Consider the following 16,574-nt stretch of genomic DNA (forward strand, 5'->3'; position numbering starts at 1 on the left):
ATCCAACCATCCACCTATCCAACCATCCACCTATCCAACCATCCACCTATCCAGCATTCACTCCTCCAGTCATCCATATACCCAGCCACCCATTCATTAAATCATCTATCTAACTACCTACTCCGCCAATCATTTTTCAAGCACCTTTTGAATCTCTACTTTGTGCCCAGGATCTAGAAGATAAGGCTGAATATGAGATGGTCCTTGTGGTGGAGGAGATCAAACTACAATGAAGAAAATGACAAATGGACTTGCAAGATTCCGGAACGCATTTCTAGATGCTAAAGGGGGAAACGAAATAGTTGGAGCCAAGGACACTTTTTGAAAGCAGTGTCTAGGCTTAGAAGAGACTGACTAAAAAGAAGGAAGGACAAGGGTTTAAACAAGGGCAGTTCAGAGTGAGGGACCAGAGAGCTGCTGACAGGCATTCAGAGCATAGAGAAATAGTTCTGAGGGGACGTACACACTGAAGCCTGCACACGCATGAACACATACATGTACGTGTATCCATACACAGACATGCTAACACCCAGCCTGGCTTCTGATTTGCGGATGCTCTGATGTCTCTGGTGTCTCTCTGCAGCTCTGCCATGCTGTGTTATTTTTAGGTGTTGCTTCCTCTCCAGAGAGGGAGGGCAGTTTTGTTTATGGATGAGGAAACCTCTGTGCTTAGGGTCACAGAAAAGCAAAATTTTATTTAATCTCTGCCCAAGGAAGAACTGGCTTGTGCTCTTTGGACACTGAAGAGGAGTCTTCTCCAGTTCCTACTGTGGGCCTTCTCTGGGGGAGGGGTCATCGGCCAAAAGCTGCTTCCCGTTATCTGTGCCTGAGCTCCCCAAAGCATCCCATACATGTGGGCTTCTAGCCCACTCCTTGATTTCAGGGTGATGCCTGCCCCAGCCAGGCCTCTCCAATCAGGGTGTATACCAGTCAGCCCAGTAGAGATAGAAACACCCAAGCTGGATACCAACCAGTCTAGCCCAAGGCCCAGTGCCTGCAGGCTCCCAGAGACTCTGAAAAGACCCTGGCACAGGATCTGTTCCCTTCCGAGGCACATATCAGCTCCGTGTTCCACCTGTGGCACTCCATCTGGCCCTTCAGTCTTCCGACCAGGTTAAATCTCCTGCTTTGCAGACAAGCTCAAGCATCTTGCCCAGACGCACATAGGAAGGCTGTGGAAGAGTTACTTAGCCTAGGCCTGAATTAACACCAATGCTGGGTTTCATGAGCATGACAAGGAAACAAAACAACTCATGCCATTTGTGAGTAGGTGGTCTCAGCCTCCCACAGACAGAGAACAAAGATTAGCTATCATAGTTTATGGGAGGGGACGTCAAGCAGTTAGGACAGGACAGTATAGACCAGGGCTTTCAGGGACATGTGGGAGGAGGGGTGGGCAAACAGGATCAGCATCCACTCCTCTTCTCGTGGTCTGGGCATGCTCTCCTGCTGCACATTGGCGACCGTGAGGGCATCGCCAAGAGACAATGAGACTTTGCCTCTGCCCCATCCCTCCTTCAGGACCTCAGAGAGGAGCTTCTTCCCCAGAAAGTGCTCCTTTGTTCTAGCCTGACCCTGTTACCAAGGACACAATGACCCTAGAGTCTCCATCTACACGAATCAGCTTCCTGCTTCCTGACTGCCCTCAGCCCCAGGGACTCCTCCAGCTGCCACCATATGCTTCCTGGCTAGGCTCCGGCCCCCCAGCAGATGGCCAGGCAGCCTTAGGCATAGTCTCTAGGGCCTGCTATCACCCCGCCTGACTCCGAGTTGGAAATGGAAAGGCTTGTCTGAGTCTCCCAGCCTGTAGTCAGAGTCTCAAGGGCTGCCGGGTATACCTGGCCGCCTTTAACAAGCCTCTAACGTTCTTAAAGACCAGTGTGGCGTGTAGAAGAGGCTGGAGACGTGTAAATGAAAGCCCCAAATATGCACACTGAATGTCTGCCTGGCACTTCTGCAGTTCCGCATCCATCTCTGTAAAAGGGGGAGAGAAGCACATAAACACTATTTGCAAGGTTTTGAAGTGTTATTCTGAGCACGGGGGAGTTTTGAACAAACTGTCACTGGGGTTAGCACGCTGCTCAGTCTAATGGTGAATCAAAGAGAAGGAAGATGCACCAGCATTTGGCTGGTGGGCGTTCCTTCCCAAGAAGCAGAAGGTCCAACCATGAAGGTGGTGCCTGTGGCTCTGGGTCACCTTCAGAGAGATCTGCCTCGGCAGGAGGAAAGCTAGGGGACAGGTTGCTCCTGAGAGAGGACAGCTGGGAGAGCATCTCTCCCAGATCTGTAGCATAGATGCTCTTTAAAAAGGGGGCTGTGCAAAATACTCATGAACTTGGGAAAGGCTGCATGCTGGGTACCATCTACACTGGTTCACTTTTGTTATCACCACAAACCAGAGTCACCTGGGAAGAGGGACTCTCAGTTGGTTCCATCAGATGGACCTGTGGGAATGTGTGTGTTTGGGGGAAGGTTATTTTGATTGATGGTCGCCCGCCATGGGTGATACTATCCCTAGGCAAGTGGACCTGTGCTGTATAAGATTGCAAGTTGAGCAAGCAAGAGAGAGCAAGCCAGGAAGCAGTCTTCCCTCATGGTTTCTGCTTTAATCCCCCCCCCCATGGAGTTCCTTGAATGATGAACTGTGACCTAGAAGATGAATAAAATGTTTCCTTTCCTAGTTGCTCTAAGTCATATTCTATTGATATTCCATCACCGAAACAGAAAAACAACAGCATCCTCTCCTAATGAGGAGGCCCTCATGTACAGCAGTGACATCAACTTGGGCTACATGTGGGATATCCTGCTTATCAGCTATTTACATCATGATTCACAAAGGTAGCAAAAGTACAGTTAGGAAGTAGCAGTGAATTAATTTTATGATTGGGGGTAGGTAGCTACAGCACAAGGAACTGTATTAAAGGGTCACAGCATTAGAGAGGTTGAAGGGGCTACGCTAGGGCCATGATGTCTCCCTCTAAAACACCACCTCTTATAGTCAGCCCAGGCTTCCCAATCACCCCATGCCTGTTTTAGGGCAAGAAGCACTTTGACCTATTGGAAATGCGGGCTGGCTCTGGGGTCCTGCTGCTTTCATGGTGCTTGCTTGCTCAGGTTTGTGCTTCTGTTTCGAGACCCTGGATCCTCCCTATGGGGGTACAGGTATGCTGTAATACATGTTTAAAGTCTAGGATCATGCCGGGAAGCTGGAGAGTTCAGTCTGTGTTAGCTATTGTCAGTGCTCTGTCTTGGGTAACTGCCCCTTGGTCACATTGGGGATGGAGCAGGGTGTCCCTCATTGTCATTTTGGGATTCTTACACACAAATGTGTACATTCTAGGGCCACGGCTGTCTATGCAGGGGGCAAAAAGAGGATCAGGTGGCTGAGGAGGGCAAAATGTCTTACCTGTTGCTTCCACCATTCCTTCTAGGATGACCACGACTTCAAACTCTTCCTGTTCCAGCTGAGCACGTGACATCTCCCAGAAAGGGCTCTTCTCATTGATCTCATGGGAGATGATGAGCGGGGACACCAGGAAGAGACGGTCGTCCCCAGTGTCAAAGCCCACATTAATGTCGGTCTGGTTCAGGGGGATGAATTCCCCTTCTTTGGTCTGCCGGGATTTGATAAGCTTGGCACGGATGGAGGCCTCCACGATGTGGGAGTTTCGGAGGTCACCTACCCGGAACATGAGGCACAGCTTCTCATCCCGCATGGAGATGACGGCATTGTTGGAAAACATGAGGGTCTCTGCTCTCTTCTTTGGCTGGCTGATCTTCACAAACATGCAACCCACCATGAAGGCATTAACGATAGAGCCCAGAATGGCCTGCACCAGAAGGAGTATGATCCCCTCCGGGCACTTCTCGGTGATGACGCGGAAGCCATACCCAATGGTTGTTTCTGTCTCAATGGAGAACAGGAAGGCAGACACGAACCCACTGAGGTTTTCAACACAAGGGATCCACTCTTGGTCCCCCACATGGTCCAGATCACCTCGGACGTAAGCAATGAGCCACCAAATGAAGCCGAAGAACAGCCACGTGATGGTGTAGACCATGGTGAAGACCAGAAGGTTGAAGCGCCATTTGAGGTCCACCAGGGTGGTGAAGAGGTCACTTAGGTAGCGGTAGGTCTCCTGAACATTACCGTGGTGCACATTGCACTTGCCACTCTTCTCCATGTAGCGCTGGCGCGGCTTCTTGCCTTCTGCCAGCAGGCGAGTGCGGTCGGTGGCGATAGGGATGTATTCCCGTGCCTGCTTGGGAATCTTCTTTTGGTCCTGGGAAGTGACTCCTATCTCCATGTCTTTGTTCGTAGCGTTCCTAGAATCGCCAGCCATAGCTGAGATACAATGAATTAAATGACACCATCATTAGTGAAGTGGCCTGTTCTGAGTACAGAGCTGGAACGGGAGGCTGCTCCCTTCTGGGGATTCTCAAGTGTGTCTCTTCTAGGGCACAGTGTCCCAGACTCTGAAATTCTCAAGGGCTGGGACCAGGTACTCTTACAGCATTTCTTTGTATCCCTGGAGCCCCGGGAGAATCTAGGATGTGGCACATGCTCAGGAGTTTGTTGAATGGATAAAACACATGAATGTGAATGGTCGGTCACACATGAAGTGTTTAAGGTATTTGGAGAAATCTGAGAGCAATTTGATTTTTTTTTGTTTTGATTTTTTGAGACAGGGTTTCTCTGTGGCTTTGGAGCCTGTCCTGGAACTAGCTCTGTGGACCAGGCTGGTCTCGAAATCACAGAGATTGGCCTGCCTCTGCCTCCCGAGTGCTGGGATTAAAGGCGTGCGCCACCATCGCCCGGCTAGAGAGCAATTTGAAAAATAATAATTGCCACAGTTTATTAAACACTTAATATGCTTCATGCATTGTCACTTGTGATTAAGATAATAGCCTGTTGGAGTCAGTGACTGCAATCCCCATTATACACTGTGCAGAGTGCATTTCTTTCTTCTAAAAAGATGTTTAGTTTTTAGAAATATGTATGCATGTTTTGCCTGTGTGTGTATGTGCTCTGTGTGCCTGCCGGGTGCCTGCGGAGCCAGCAAAGACATTGGACCCTCTGGGAATGGAGTCGCAGGCAATTGTGAGCTGCTGTGTAAGTGTATCTGAACCCAGGCCCTCTGCAAGAGCAGCAAGTGCTCTTAGCCACTGAGCCATTCCTCCATCCCTTCATGAGGATTTCTAATATTTTGTTAGGATACAAGGTCCTCAAGTATAAGGATCTGTGTCTGTGTGTTCCTTGCTACATTCCAAATACAAAACCGGGATAGATCGCCTGGCCCAGACTGGTTCAAAAGCACTGCTGCATGCAGAAAGGAAAGATAAACATGAAAACAGGGGAAGAGGGTGTGAAGGTCAATTTTGGGATTCCTGCCCACCTGGCCCCAAGCCTATGCTTCCCTCCACAGGCCATTGCCTTCCTCCTTTATCATTTGGGATCCTTTAACATCTGATGGAAAGGAGAAGGCGGCATATGCCTGTTTCCCTGAGCGGTCCCTCCTGCTGTCTGGATGGGGAGTCTGGTCGTCTGAGTACTTATTAAAATGACAAACCACTGTGTAGAGGCACCCTTGAACTATCTGATCTAGTTAGTCCTGAGAAATTGAGATGGATTACATGTTCGTGCCCCGAGGCCTTCAAAAGGACTGCGTTTTAGAGGGCATGCCACACTTCAAAGAGACACACGGACACCTGGAATATTCCATCCATTGCCTTCCTGACATTCTGCTCAAGCTCGTCTAAAATGCTTTGAGACTCTGATAAAGATAGGGGAGGTTGTGAGCCCCTCTGATTACTGAGAACAGCTTATTCAGGGGCAGAAGTTGAGCTAAGAAATGTTCCTCCATTTGCTTGTTTATTCCTATCACAAGTAATTAAATGGTTATATATTATCTGTCCATTTTTCTTTTGTTGTTGCTAAAGTCTTTGTTTGCTTATTCTTTGTTTTTGAGACAGTTTCAGGTTGGTGGGGAAGCTACTATGTAGCCCAGGCTGTCCTCCATCCCTAGTCTTCCTGCTGCTGCTGTGGCTTTGGTATTGCTGGGGTTTGCCACTGTACTGAGCTAGTGTTTCCATTTCTCAGTTGAGGAAACGATGCTGGAAGCAGCATGCGACCAGTTTAGTTCTGGAATCTGACTTTATATTGCTCTACCCTCAGAGGCTGAACCCTGACGACATGGCGATGTTCTATGACTCAAGCTTTAGCTAAGAGACTGCTGCGTCCAGAATTTTCTCTGAGCTCTGAACCTGACATTTCTCTTAGGCCTCCATTTTCTTCGTTGCACTGGCTGAGCAACAAAGCGTCTTGACCACTCTGTAACCTGGGCCAGTAAAATTGTTCTCTTGCAGGCTCGGATCCAAGCACCCAGTCTGGATAGCTCACCCTGGGGTTTGGTAAGTCTCTCTTTGGAATCCATTTGGGCAAGGTCCCTTGTTGGAACTTCCGTAACACTAGTTTGGGGACTTTAGGAAACTTCTGGAAACCATTTTGGTGAGCGTTCTAGAAACTGGTAGACAGCCGATTAGAAATTAGCAGGCTTGGTGGACATGAGGACTGGACCCCTTCTTTACAACCAATGTCCTGTGAAGACCAGGACAGGAACTGTAGGACTCTAGCTATTGGTCAGAGGAAAGGGACCTGAGTCAAATCTGGTTCTTGGATGGGACTTCCTGAACTGCCTGAGGACATTTGTTTATAACTTTAAAGCTGGTTCCAGGTCAGCAATATGCATTCCATACATACCAATGCCTACTCTTGCTACTGCCAGTCAAATTGGCCCATCAATCCTCTGGACGGGAAAGCACCCCTTGGGGAAGCTGTTGTCCTAGCTTCAGCTGTCAACTTGACACAATCTAGAGTCACCAGTGGGGAGTCTCAGTTGAGAGACTGCCTACATCAGATCGGCTTGTGGCCATGTCTATGAGAGATTGCCTTGGCTGATGATTGACGTGGCAGAGCATGGGCCACTGTGAGCGGCACTGTCCCTAGGCAGGTGGGGCTGAGCTGTATAAGAAAGCTAGACAGATGAACACGAGCCAGGGAGCGAGTCAGAGTGAGCTAGCAGTCAAGCTTCTACCCCTAGTTCCTGCCCTGACTTCCCTCAGTGATGGGAGGTAACCTGGGGGGTTATATAAGCCACATGAACCCTTTCCTCTCATAAGTTGCTTTTGGTCAGGGTATTTTAGCAAACCGAAAGAGATGAAACCAAAACAGCTGTCTATTTTAGGGCCACTGGACATAGTGTGGGCTGTCTAAAATGTAAACGGACACAATGTTCTCTTGGGGACATTCTCACCCCCCTGAGGGTGTCTGTCCCATGCCACTCTGAAATAAACTCTGTCTTCTAACTATGTTCTCTGTGTCTTATCTCAATTCTTCTGGCAGGACTCACAAGACGAGAGATGAGTGGGGACAAGAGCAAAATATCCGTGGCATAGAGCATGGAACCAACTGAACCACTGGCCAACTACGGCAATACTGTCCATCTTGAGGAATCCTGTGACAGCCACCTGGGTGGCCGAAGAAATTTCAAGGTAACCTTTAAAATGTCATCCACTTGAAGGGCCATTTGTCTCCGACATCCATTAGCCATCTCCCCCTCTGCACAAAGCCACCTGCTCCCTGCTCTTGCATGCGGTAGCTGTAAAGATGAATGGAATAAAAAGGGAATTGCTTGGGCTATCTTTACAGAGGGCTGTGCAGGATTTTGTTCTGCCCCCTGGGTGAGTCTTTGTGCCAAACATCTGACCAGAGATTTCTTGAGCTGGCAGACTATGCTGGTGACCCCAAAGACCCTGCACCCCTGGGAACTCAGCTGTGGTAACCCACATTGGCTTCCAACTGAAGTGTTTGGTGAGTTCTCCCAGGCACACATGCTGAACAGGGCTATGGTAGGGCCATGAGAATGAGTCCTGTCTGGGGCACTTGGCTCTGCTGACTTTCTGCACAGTTTCCTTCCTATTTTTAAATACACTCTATGCCTTCGTATAGCAGAGGACCCTGTGATGTATTAGAAGCAGAGTGATATTTTCTAGGACACCTGTGCCCAGGTCTGAAAAAGTTGTGCGCATGGAGAAGGCTGCATATTTCTGATTTAAGAGCCATGCATTTGCCTAAAATATCCCTTGTGTCACCTAGGGTGTGATGACTAAGTTCTGTAGTCGGCTCGGTTGGGTTAATGGGCTAAGAATCCTGCAGGTCACTAATGAGACACAACTTCAGGCTTGTCTGTGCAGGTATCTTCAGGGAGGCAAACCTGAAGAGGGAGGACTCATCCTGAGTGTGTGTAGCTCTGCCCCATGGCCTGGAGTCCAGACTGACTCCTACAGGGAAGGAGAAAGCAAACGAGCTACGGCAGTCCCTCCCCGTTCTCCGATCCCTGATCTGACCAGATGTGAGCAAGCTGTCCCTGCCAGGGCTTCCAGCTGCTTCGCGGCCATGTCTTCTTTCCCACCGGGCTATCCTTTTAAACTCTGAGCCAAGCTAACCTTTTCTCCTTCAAGCGGCTTCCTTTAGGTGTTTGATCACAGCTACTGGTACACGGGGTGGGACTTGGGTTTGAGCTCATGGTGCAACAGACTTGTTCTGTGGGCCACAGAAAGAGTTCTATGTGCATCGGCCTCAATTTCCTATGCTATATATTTCAGCTACTATTCTCTGCCCTCCTTGCTTGGGGGGCCATTGTGGGGAACCCTATAAAGGACACATGACACAAATATAAGTAAAATGCAGCCCCACACCACATAATAATGCTTTGATTGATAACAGACTGCATATATGACCTGGTCGCTCAAGACAGCGTCAAACAGTAATAGAGCCTGCGCTTGGCCATCTTGATTGTATTGATTAGCTCTACAGAATCACCTAAGAGTGCATCTTCTTCAGACTGTATCTCTGTCATTACGCTGGGTGCTGTATATTTATAATCTCTCCTTCCTTCAATTTAAGCGCAGAGTGGTGCCCAATTTCCCCAAATTTTAAACACACCAAGAGAAGAAACGTCTAAATCAAGCACACGAAACCTCAGCGGTGTTTGCAGTGTGGGTATGAAGCTCCTTGATCAAGGAACCATTGCCGCCCAGGTTTCTTCAAAAGTTAAAAGAGGACTTCTTCTGGAAAATCCTGGCCTCCAGTCACGTGTGCCCATCAACTCAAACAGATTTTCAGGGACAATATAAGCAGACATTTAAAAATCATGTTCTAGGATCAGTTCAACTAACTGTGCCTCCATTCGGTAGGTATTAATTAAGCATCTCTTAGAGTCCGGCCCCTGACCTGGGAGCTGGATACAGAGCAGTGAAGAAGGTAAACGCTGCCCAGCCTACCTGTACTTTTCATCTTAGCGCTGTCTCTTTCTGCCCAAGGTGTCCAGAACGGTGGGCAGCAGAGAGGCAGGAAGACAGGCACAGGCCTGCGAGAGGCAAGCTGAGCATCCCAGCCGCTCTCTTCAAGGCTCCCACCTGAGCAAACCCTCTCAGGCCTGGCCGCCCTGTGACTGCACTTCTTTCTCTTCGGGCTGCCCCTTGTGCCTGGGGGTGGGGAGAGCTACTAGAACACGATAAAAGGTCTCTGCAAAGACAGCTTCAAGGCCAGCAAAGAGGCTCATTTCCTTTGATACAAAACACAAGTGGAGAGACTCGAAAGAGGCCAAATCAAAGGGGCTGTACTGAGATGGCGCCTGAGAGAAACTGACATCCATTAAATAGATCTTGGTGCAAAGGACACCACAGACACCCAGCACAGTGCAGAGGCCTCTGGGACTTGGGGAGGTCTCGAATGCTAGGGACCAGGGGCTCTTGCATTGCAATCTGACTAGAGCCATACTCAGACTTGGTGGCATTTCCTGGACAGAGCTCTGGGCTGAGAGTCTTAGCTTAGACTAAGTTTCCCAATTATGAAAATGGGAATCACAGATAGCTTCCTGAATTCCTCCTTTCTTTTTCTCATGAGCTGGTTTACCATCTGCATGCCCTGAAATTCGGGATATGAGATGAAGAACACTAAAGAAAGAGGCACAGAGGAGGACATACTCATGTCCCCGCTGAGATATCTGGGCTCTATTCTGAGTAAATCTGATGAGTGTGCTAGGGATTTAGATAAGATTGACAGCATTGGAGACCTTTGATGGTGCAAGGAAAGCATCAACTTTGCCTCAATTTAAGATTTAAAATACCAGAAGAAAGGGTGGATGTTTCAGGGCTTTAGTGAAGTCCGTTAATAGACCACAACTTCCTTCTAGTTAAAAAAAAAAAATCTGAAGTCAAACAGTGGTCTTGATCTGCAGTAAAGATTAGAACATTACATGCTGTGTTCTCCCCCTTTAAGAGTTAATGTCGAGGGGCTGGAGAGATGGTTCAGCGGTTAAGAGCATTGCGTGCTCTTCCAAAGGACCTGAGTTCGATTCCCAGCAACCACATGGTGGCTCACAACCATCTGTAATGGGGTCTGGTGCCCTCTTCTAGCCTGTAGGCATATATGCAAACAGAATATTGTATCCATAATAAATAAATAAATATTTTAAAAAAAAAGAGTTAATGTCGAGCTGGGTATAACAGCATACACCTTTAACTCCAGTACTTGGGAAGCAGAGGAAGACACATTTCTGCAAATTTTAGGATGTTCTGGTCTACATGGCAGCCAGAACTATGTAAAGTGACCCTGTCTCAAAAACCAAAAACAAATGACCAGAAAGGTTGATGTTAAGTCATTGGCCAAAGGGGTTCCTTAGGCTCCCCTCCAAAACATCACAAACTATTGGTTACTTTCCATTACTTGATGGTAAGGCCTATTGCTGAAGATAACACTTACTATGTCAAACATGAAGAAATGGATCTGGTATCCAACTAGAAGCTTCACCCCTACTGACTAGCATTCATGCTGCTGGAAGGTCCTTTGCATGCTACCGGAGAAGAAAAGTAATCGTCAATAGCACTCAGTTACAAACCTTGCAACCCATAACAGAGATATGCCTGCAACACAGGCAATAGTGGCACAAATGTTATGGAAGTAACCAACCACTTTTTAAAAATTGGATTTAATGTATAAAAAATGGATTTAATGCCCACGGTATGAGAGAGAGCCATAACTGATACTACTGAAGAGGCCAAGAACCTGAGACTAGCTACATCTTGGGCCTGGGGGTAAAACCTACTATTATTCTGCTAAAGGGACAAAGCAGTAAAATGACTTCTAATGACATAATGCTGTACTCATTGATCAGTGCATCACTCAGCCCTCACGAGAGAAGCTTTTTCTTGTAGTAGACTGGAATTAAGAGAGGGAGCCACAACTGGATGGTGTGCAGAGAGTGAAAGACTTTGTAGCACACAGTCCTGATGGGGTCTATTTATCAACATCCTGAACCCCAAGGCTTAGAGAGCTGTGTGGAAGAGAAGGAGAAAGAGTAAAGAAGCTAGAGGTGGCGGGGGGGGGGGGGATGACTCCAAGGAACAGCACTTTCCAGACACACCAGAACTAACGCACGTATGAACTCCCAGATGTGACAGCGTCCATAGGCATATACACAGGTCCAAACCAGACAAACATCCCAGCCATGAGAGGGCAAATGGACATGAGGTCCCATCCCTAATCAAGAAACTGTTTTTAATTGATGCATGCTGGGAGGGGAAAATCAGAGAGGAAAGAAGATGAAGTCAGGTGGATAAAGATGTGGGTACAATCTGGGAGGAGTTGGGGGGAGGGGAAGAATATGATCAGAATTCGGTAGATAAACAAATTGTGATTGACAAGAGCCACAAAAGAGTTAGTCCAGTTAGGCCTGTCAGTCACTGGCCAGGGGACTAGCTCACAGGAAAACTATTTTCCTAATTGGAAGAATGTCCATACATGTCTATGAGCTGCTTATGGAATTTTAGCTTGAGGCTGGAGAGGAGGCTGAGCAGTTAAGAGCACTGGTTGCTTTTCCAGAGGACCCAGGTTCAATTCCCAACACCCACATGATGGCCCACAACTGTCCAGTTCCAGGGGATCCAATGCATTCTTCTGACCTCAGTGGGCCTTGCCTGAGCATAGTACACAGACATACATGCAGGCAAAAGACCCATACACATAAAATAAAATAATAAATAAAATAGAACACTTTTTAAAAAAGCTTTGGCTGTACATTGCTGCTAAGCCTGCCCACTTTCCTAAGTTCTAACTAAATAATAATAGTAAATTTTCCTTTCCCTTTTTTTCTATCATTTATTTGGATACCAGCCAAAATCCTAAATGCCCATGACACCTTGGACACCTAAATTTCCTCTCACTCCCACCACAGAGCGGGTTTTGGTCACCCTTGCTGAACCTGCCTGCCTTCTTGAACTCTGATTTAAATGACACAGCTATCTCACTTCCTCTTGTCCATCCGTTTTTTCAGCTTGCCTGGTCTATAGGTTTTCTTTGAAGTGCTAATAAAATGACCCTACAGGTTCCTTCTGAGTGTGTTTTTAAACTTGTTTATTAACAAGAGTGAGACCCACAAAAGGAACCCCAACTTCCTCAGAGCAACTACACTGAAGTGTTAGAACCTGAGAGAGCCCCAAAGGGTGGTGCCTGGGCTGCTTTGGTCCTCTAAAGTGTGCATTGATTAGCAGGGAGTGTTAAAGGCAGAAGAAACGGTGTCTATATCCTGCATAGAGAAGGCACATTTAACCAGGCAGGATTCTAAGATGCCCCCACGATCCATCCCTATCCCTTCCCACACCCCATGAAATCCCAGGACTTGGATTCCCTGTTCCCATGGTTGGTATAGTTCAAAGGTGATGTCAGCCTGGTCTAATGGTAGCCACCCTCTGAAGGATTTTCCTGAAGCAGGAGTTGGTAGATTTCTTCTTTCCTTTAAAGGTAGAAGGGTCTACGCAGCAAGTGGCTGTCTCTGGGGACAGAGCGTAGCTGGTGGTGGCTGTCAAAGCAGCCACAGTCTACAAAGGCAAAGACTGGATTTCTCACATCCCCAGGAGCAGGGAAGAGAACTGAGCAGGGTCGTGATCACAGAGTAGCTGCCCCTCTGATGCTAAGTGGATGCTGTTTTGAGACCTGAGTTAGGTCTGTGGCCATCTCTTGTGGCAGAAATGGAAACAGTACAGATTCGATGCTCAGTGGAGGATCCCTCAGCCACCAGATGGCCTCAGTTCACAGTTCACTAGTCAGGGAGGGTGAGCTCATGGGCTGAGACCCTCCTGAGCCTATGGCTTCGTCTCCTCCATTTTGAAGGAGATTTTGTTTTATAAAAATGGAAAACAGGAGCTTCTAAATCTTTCCAAGGACCCTGGTGTGTTATTTTATACCCCTCCACCCCTACCACATACCCTGTAGATTTGGATTCCTCCTCCTTCCGTACCGTAATTAGGGACCTCTCATCCCCCCAAGAAGCCGCGTCTGAAGTCTGGAGGACTTTCTAAGAACGTTTCTTTTTTGCCAGTCTACCCGAGCCAGAGCTGGGGCAGGGTTTGTGAGTAGTTCTTTGGGGCTGGCCAGCTTGCTTACTGCTCCAGGGATGCTGCCTTGGAGAGGAAGCGACCACCATGCACAGTGTGACCTGGAAAACCTTGCAGTGAGGGCAGCTCAGAGCAGTGTAGAATGGGATCCCCAAGAAGGCCATTTGGGGGGCCTAGGACCCGAGGCTTCAGGATGCAGTGAGAACCCAGAAGCCCCAAGACCTGAGGCTTTCAGCCTGGACTTGGAGAATCTGAGTGACATGGGAGGGTTGGTCACCCACCCTGTGGGCAGTCTAGGACAGCATCACTACTGGGACAAAACACTCAGTTCTCTCCACTCTTCTGCCCTCTAGTGCGGGAGAATTGTTTGTATTCTGTCAATCATATTTCAAATAAATGCTGATTGGCCAGGCAGGGAAAACCAGACAGGAAATAGAAATGAGGTAATGAGAACAGGAGAATTCTGGGAAGGAGGAAGTTGATTCTCCCACTCCTGCCCAGACCACCGAAGCAGCAGGATGTGATCTGCCCCACTGAAAAGGTACTGAGCCACATGGCTAACATAGATCAGAAAAATGGGTTAATCAAGATGTGAGAGTTAGCCAGTGAGAGACTAAAGCTAATGGGCCAATCAGCTTATAATTTATGGAGACCTATGTGTGATTTTCTTTGCGGCCAAACAGTTGTGGGAACCGGGCAGGACAGAAGCAACAAACAAGCAGGCCCCTGTTCATGTTACACTCTAGTCCACTGGTTGATGGCCATCCAGCTGTCCGGGGAAAGCCCCAGATACATATGGACTTCCTCAGCTGCACAGAGGCATTATGGCTAGGTTGCCATATACCAGGGGGTGGTTGGGGAAGAGGAGAGAGAGAGGTGCTGTCCCCAGAAGAATGGGAACAACTGGTCTTGGAGCTCTAGGTGGGGGTGGGTTGGTACAATTCAACAATGGGCTAGGCCCAATCTCCTCACCTTGAGGATCCTTTTTCTCACAGAGGGGCCAGTGGATGTCCCCTCTATCCCCCAAAAGCCTGTATGCAAACAACATTGAAAAGTTGGCCTTTTTTTTTCTGGGGGAAAAATCTTGACTTTCCAGCATTTCAAAATTATTCTTAAAGCAAAATCCTTTTTAGAGCACTCTGAGGCCTAATGGCACAGAGACCAGCAGAGATAAATCTTTAAAAAACCCATCAGGGATTTCCTGAGAAACCCCGTCATATTGCTGATATTTGGTCTAGCAACTCAGGTGGGATCCAATCTTGAATTCCTCGCTGGTAAGCTTAGGTCAGTCTGGGTCACAGCACAGAAGGTACTAAGCGTGAAAGCTCAAGAGAACGAGAAGCAAGGCTTTAACCAGCCAGTCAGCCAATTAGTCGGTTAATGAATTCCCACTGAACACTTGTGCTTTGCGGGGGCCCTGAAGGTTAGAGGACCGGAGGAGCTCACCCTCCGGTCTTTGACATGCCTTCCATTCAGGGAGCAACTATTAAAATGCAGGTTCTGACTCACTGAGTTTGGGGTTCCTTGAATCTACATTTTCCCCAAGGTGTCCCAGTGACATCATCACTCATGGCCCTCAGTACCTTCCTGAGTGGCAGGGCTGCCCCCACCCCGAGTGCACAGGGCAACCAGCTCAGGTTCCAAGAGGCTCTGGAAGGCAAGAGAGTGAAGAGCACAGGTCTATTCCCAGACTTCAACCAGCTCAAGGGATGGCAGGGGACATAATGACCACCAGCTCAGCTCCGTGGAGAATGATATGAAATCCAAGGTGCTGTTCTTAACTGGGTGCGACTGAGCAGGTGAGGTGCTGTCAGCAAAGCTATAGCATGCAGTGCCTATCGTGATAGCAAAACCTTGTCACGAGGAGAGGGGCCAAGCAGGAATAATGGCTCGGGTATCCAATGCTAAGCCAAATCTCTGCTCTGGGCATCTGTGCAATGCATCCTCTCACCCACGTCTCTCTCGTCCCTTTTAATAGCTTGGCGTTGCAAATCATAAACGCACAGCCGTTAAGTAACCTGCTAACCTGCTTAAGGCTGCAGCGCCTGAGTGGCAGGGCCAGGTTCCTCTTGACTTCACACGCTCTGCGCGCAGGCTGCTCCCCATCAGCTCTCAGAGTCTGGCCAAGCTGTTCCATGCTTCCATGGCTTCGAGAAAGCTGACCCATCTTGCAGCCAGACTGATAGACACCTGATCTGTGCCAGGAAGCCAATTAATATTGACTGCCGTGTTCCTAGGCTGCTAGCGGCATGGTTGCTTCTCTGCTCTCTGGGGCTGTCTTCTCCCTGGGCCCTCCGGCTTCTTTCCAGATACCCCAGAGCCAGATGATAGCATTGTCCCTCATTGTTCCCAGGAGATCGAGACCCCCCTGTGGTCCAGAGAGCATCACTCCTGCTGGGAGAATCACTAACGCTGTCCCCCTTCCCTCGCGGAAGAGTCTGCGTACACACTGGACCCTACACAGCAGACTGGGTGGCAGCCACTTGTTCTGTTCTTACTCGCCCCACCCCCCACCCCCCACTGGATTACTCTTCGTCTGAGAGAGTCTGCTTCTGCCAGGAGTCAAGGGAAATACTTTGCTCCTCCTGAATACTGTGCCTAGTGCAGTGTACATGCTGGTAGCCAACAGAACCCATGCTGGGCACTGACCTCTGCTGCCTACAGAAGCAGATAGGAGGCGCCAGTGAGTCACAGCTGCCCTGGGCTCTCTAGGCAGACCCTGCATAGCTGCTTACCAGTCTTGGGCAGATAACAGGCGTTCTCCTATTTTAACTCAGATGTAATGTTTTCTCACACCTCGTTTTCTTTTCTTTTTCTTTTCTTTTTTTCCTTTTTTTGAAATGGGGTCTCCGTGTATACCAGACTGGCCTCAAGCCAAGGATGATCTTGAAATTCTGGTCCTCCTGTCTCCACCCCTGGAGTGTTGGGATTGTAAGTATGTGCCTCTTAGCCTGGTTTGCATTGGATAGTTTGTTTTATAAAGATGTGAAATACTTCTTTCTCTTTAGTCTAGGAAAAGCAATTATCCAAACAGACGGTAAATGTAAACAAAATCGTTCTGACTTAGGGAGCATGGGAAGGCACGGTGGGGACTGTAGCTTAGGGAGCACGGGAAGGCA

General features: G+C 48.4%; 1 protein-coding gene across 1 annotated transcript in view; it reads right to left on the reverse strand.

The window, feature by feature from the left end:
• Nucleotides 1–16,574, reverse strand: part of Kcnj5 (potassium voltage-gated channel subfamily J member 5) — a 30,221-nt gene that overhangs the window by 3,358 nt on the left and 10,289 nt on the right. The window contains exon 2 of the mRNA XM_005347002.2: nt 3,407–4,345. Coding sequence (XP_005347059.1) covers nt 3,407–4,343 — 937 coding nt within the window. The 5' untranslated portion in view covers nt 4,344–4,345. The remainder of the gene's footprint in view (nt 1–3,406; nt 4,346–16,574) is intronic.

This window comes from Microtus ochrogaster, chromosome 5 (assembly GCF_000317375.1).
Source record: "Microtus ochrogaster isolate Prairie Vole_2 chromosome 5, MicOch1.0, whole genome shotgun sequence".
Classification (NCBI taxonomy): domain Eukaryota; kingdom Metazoa; phylum Chordata; class Mammalia; order Rodentia; family Cricetidae; genus Microtus; species Microtus ochrogaster.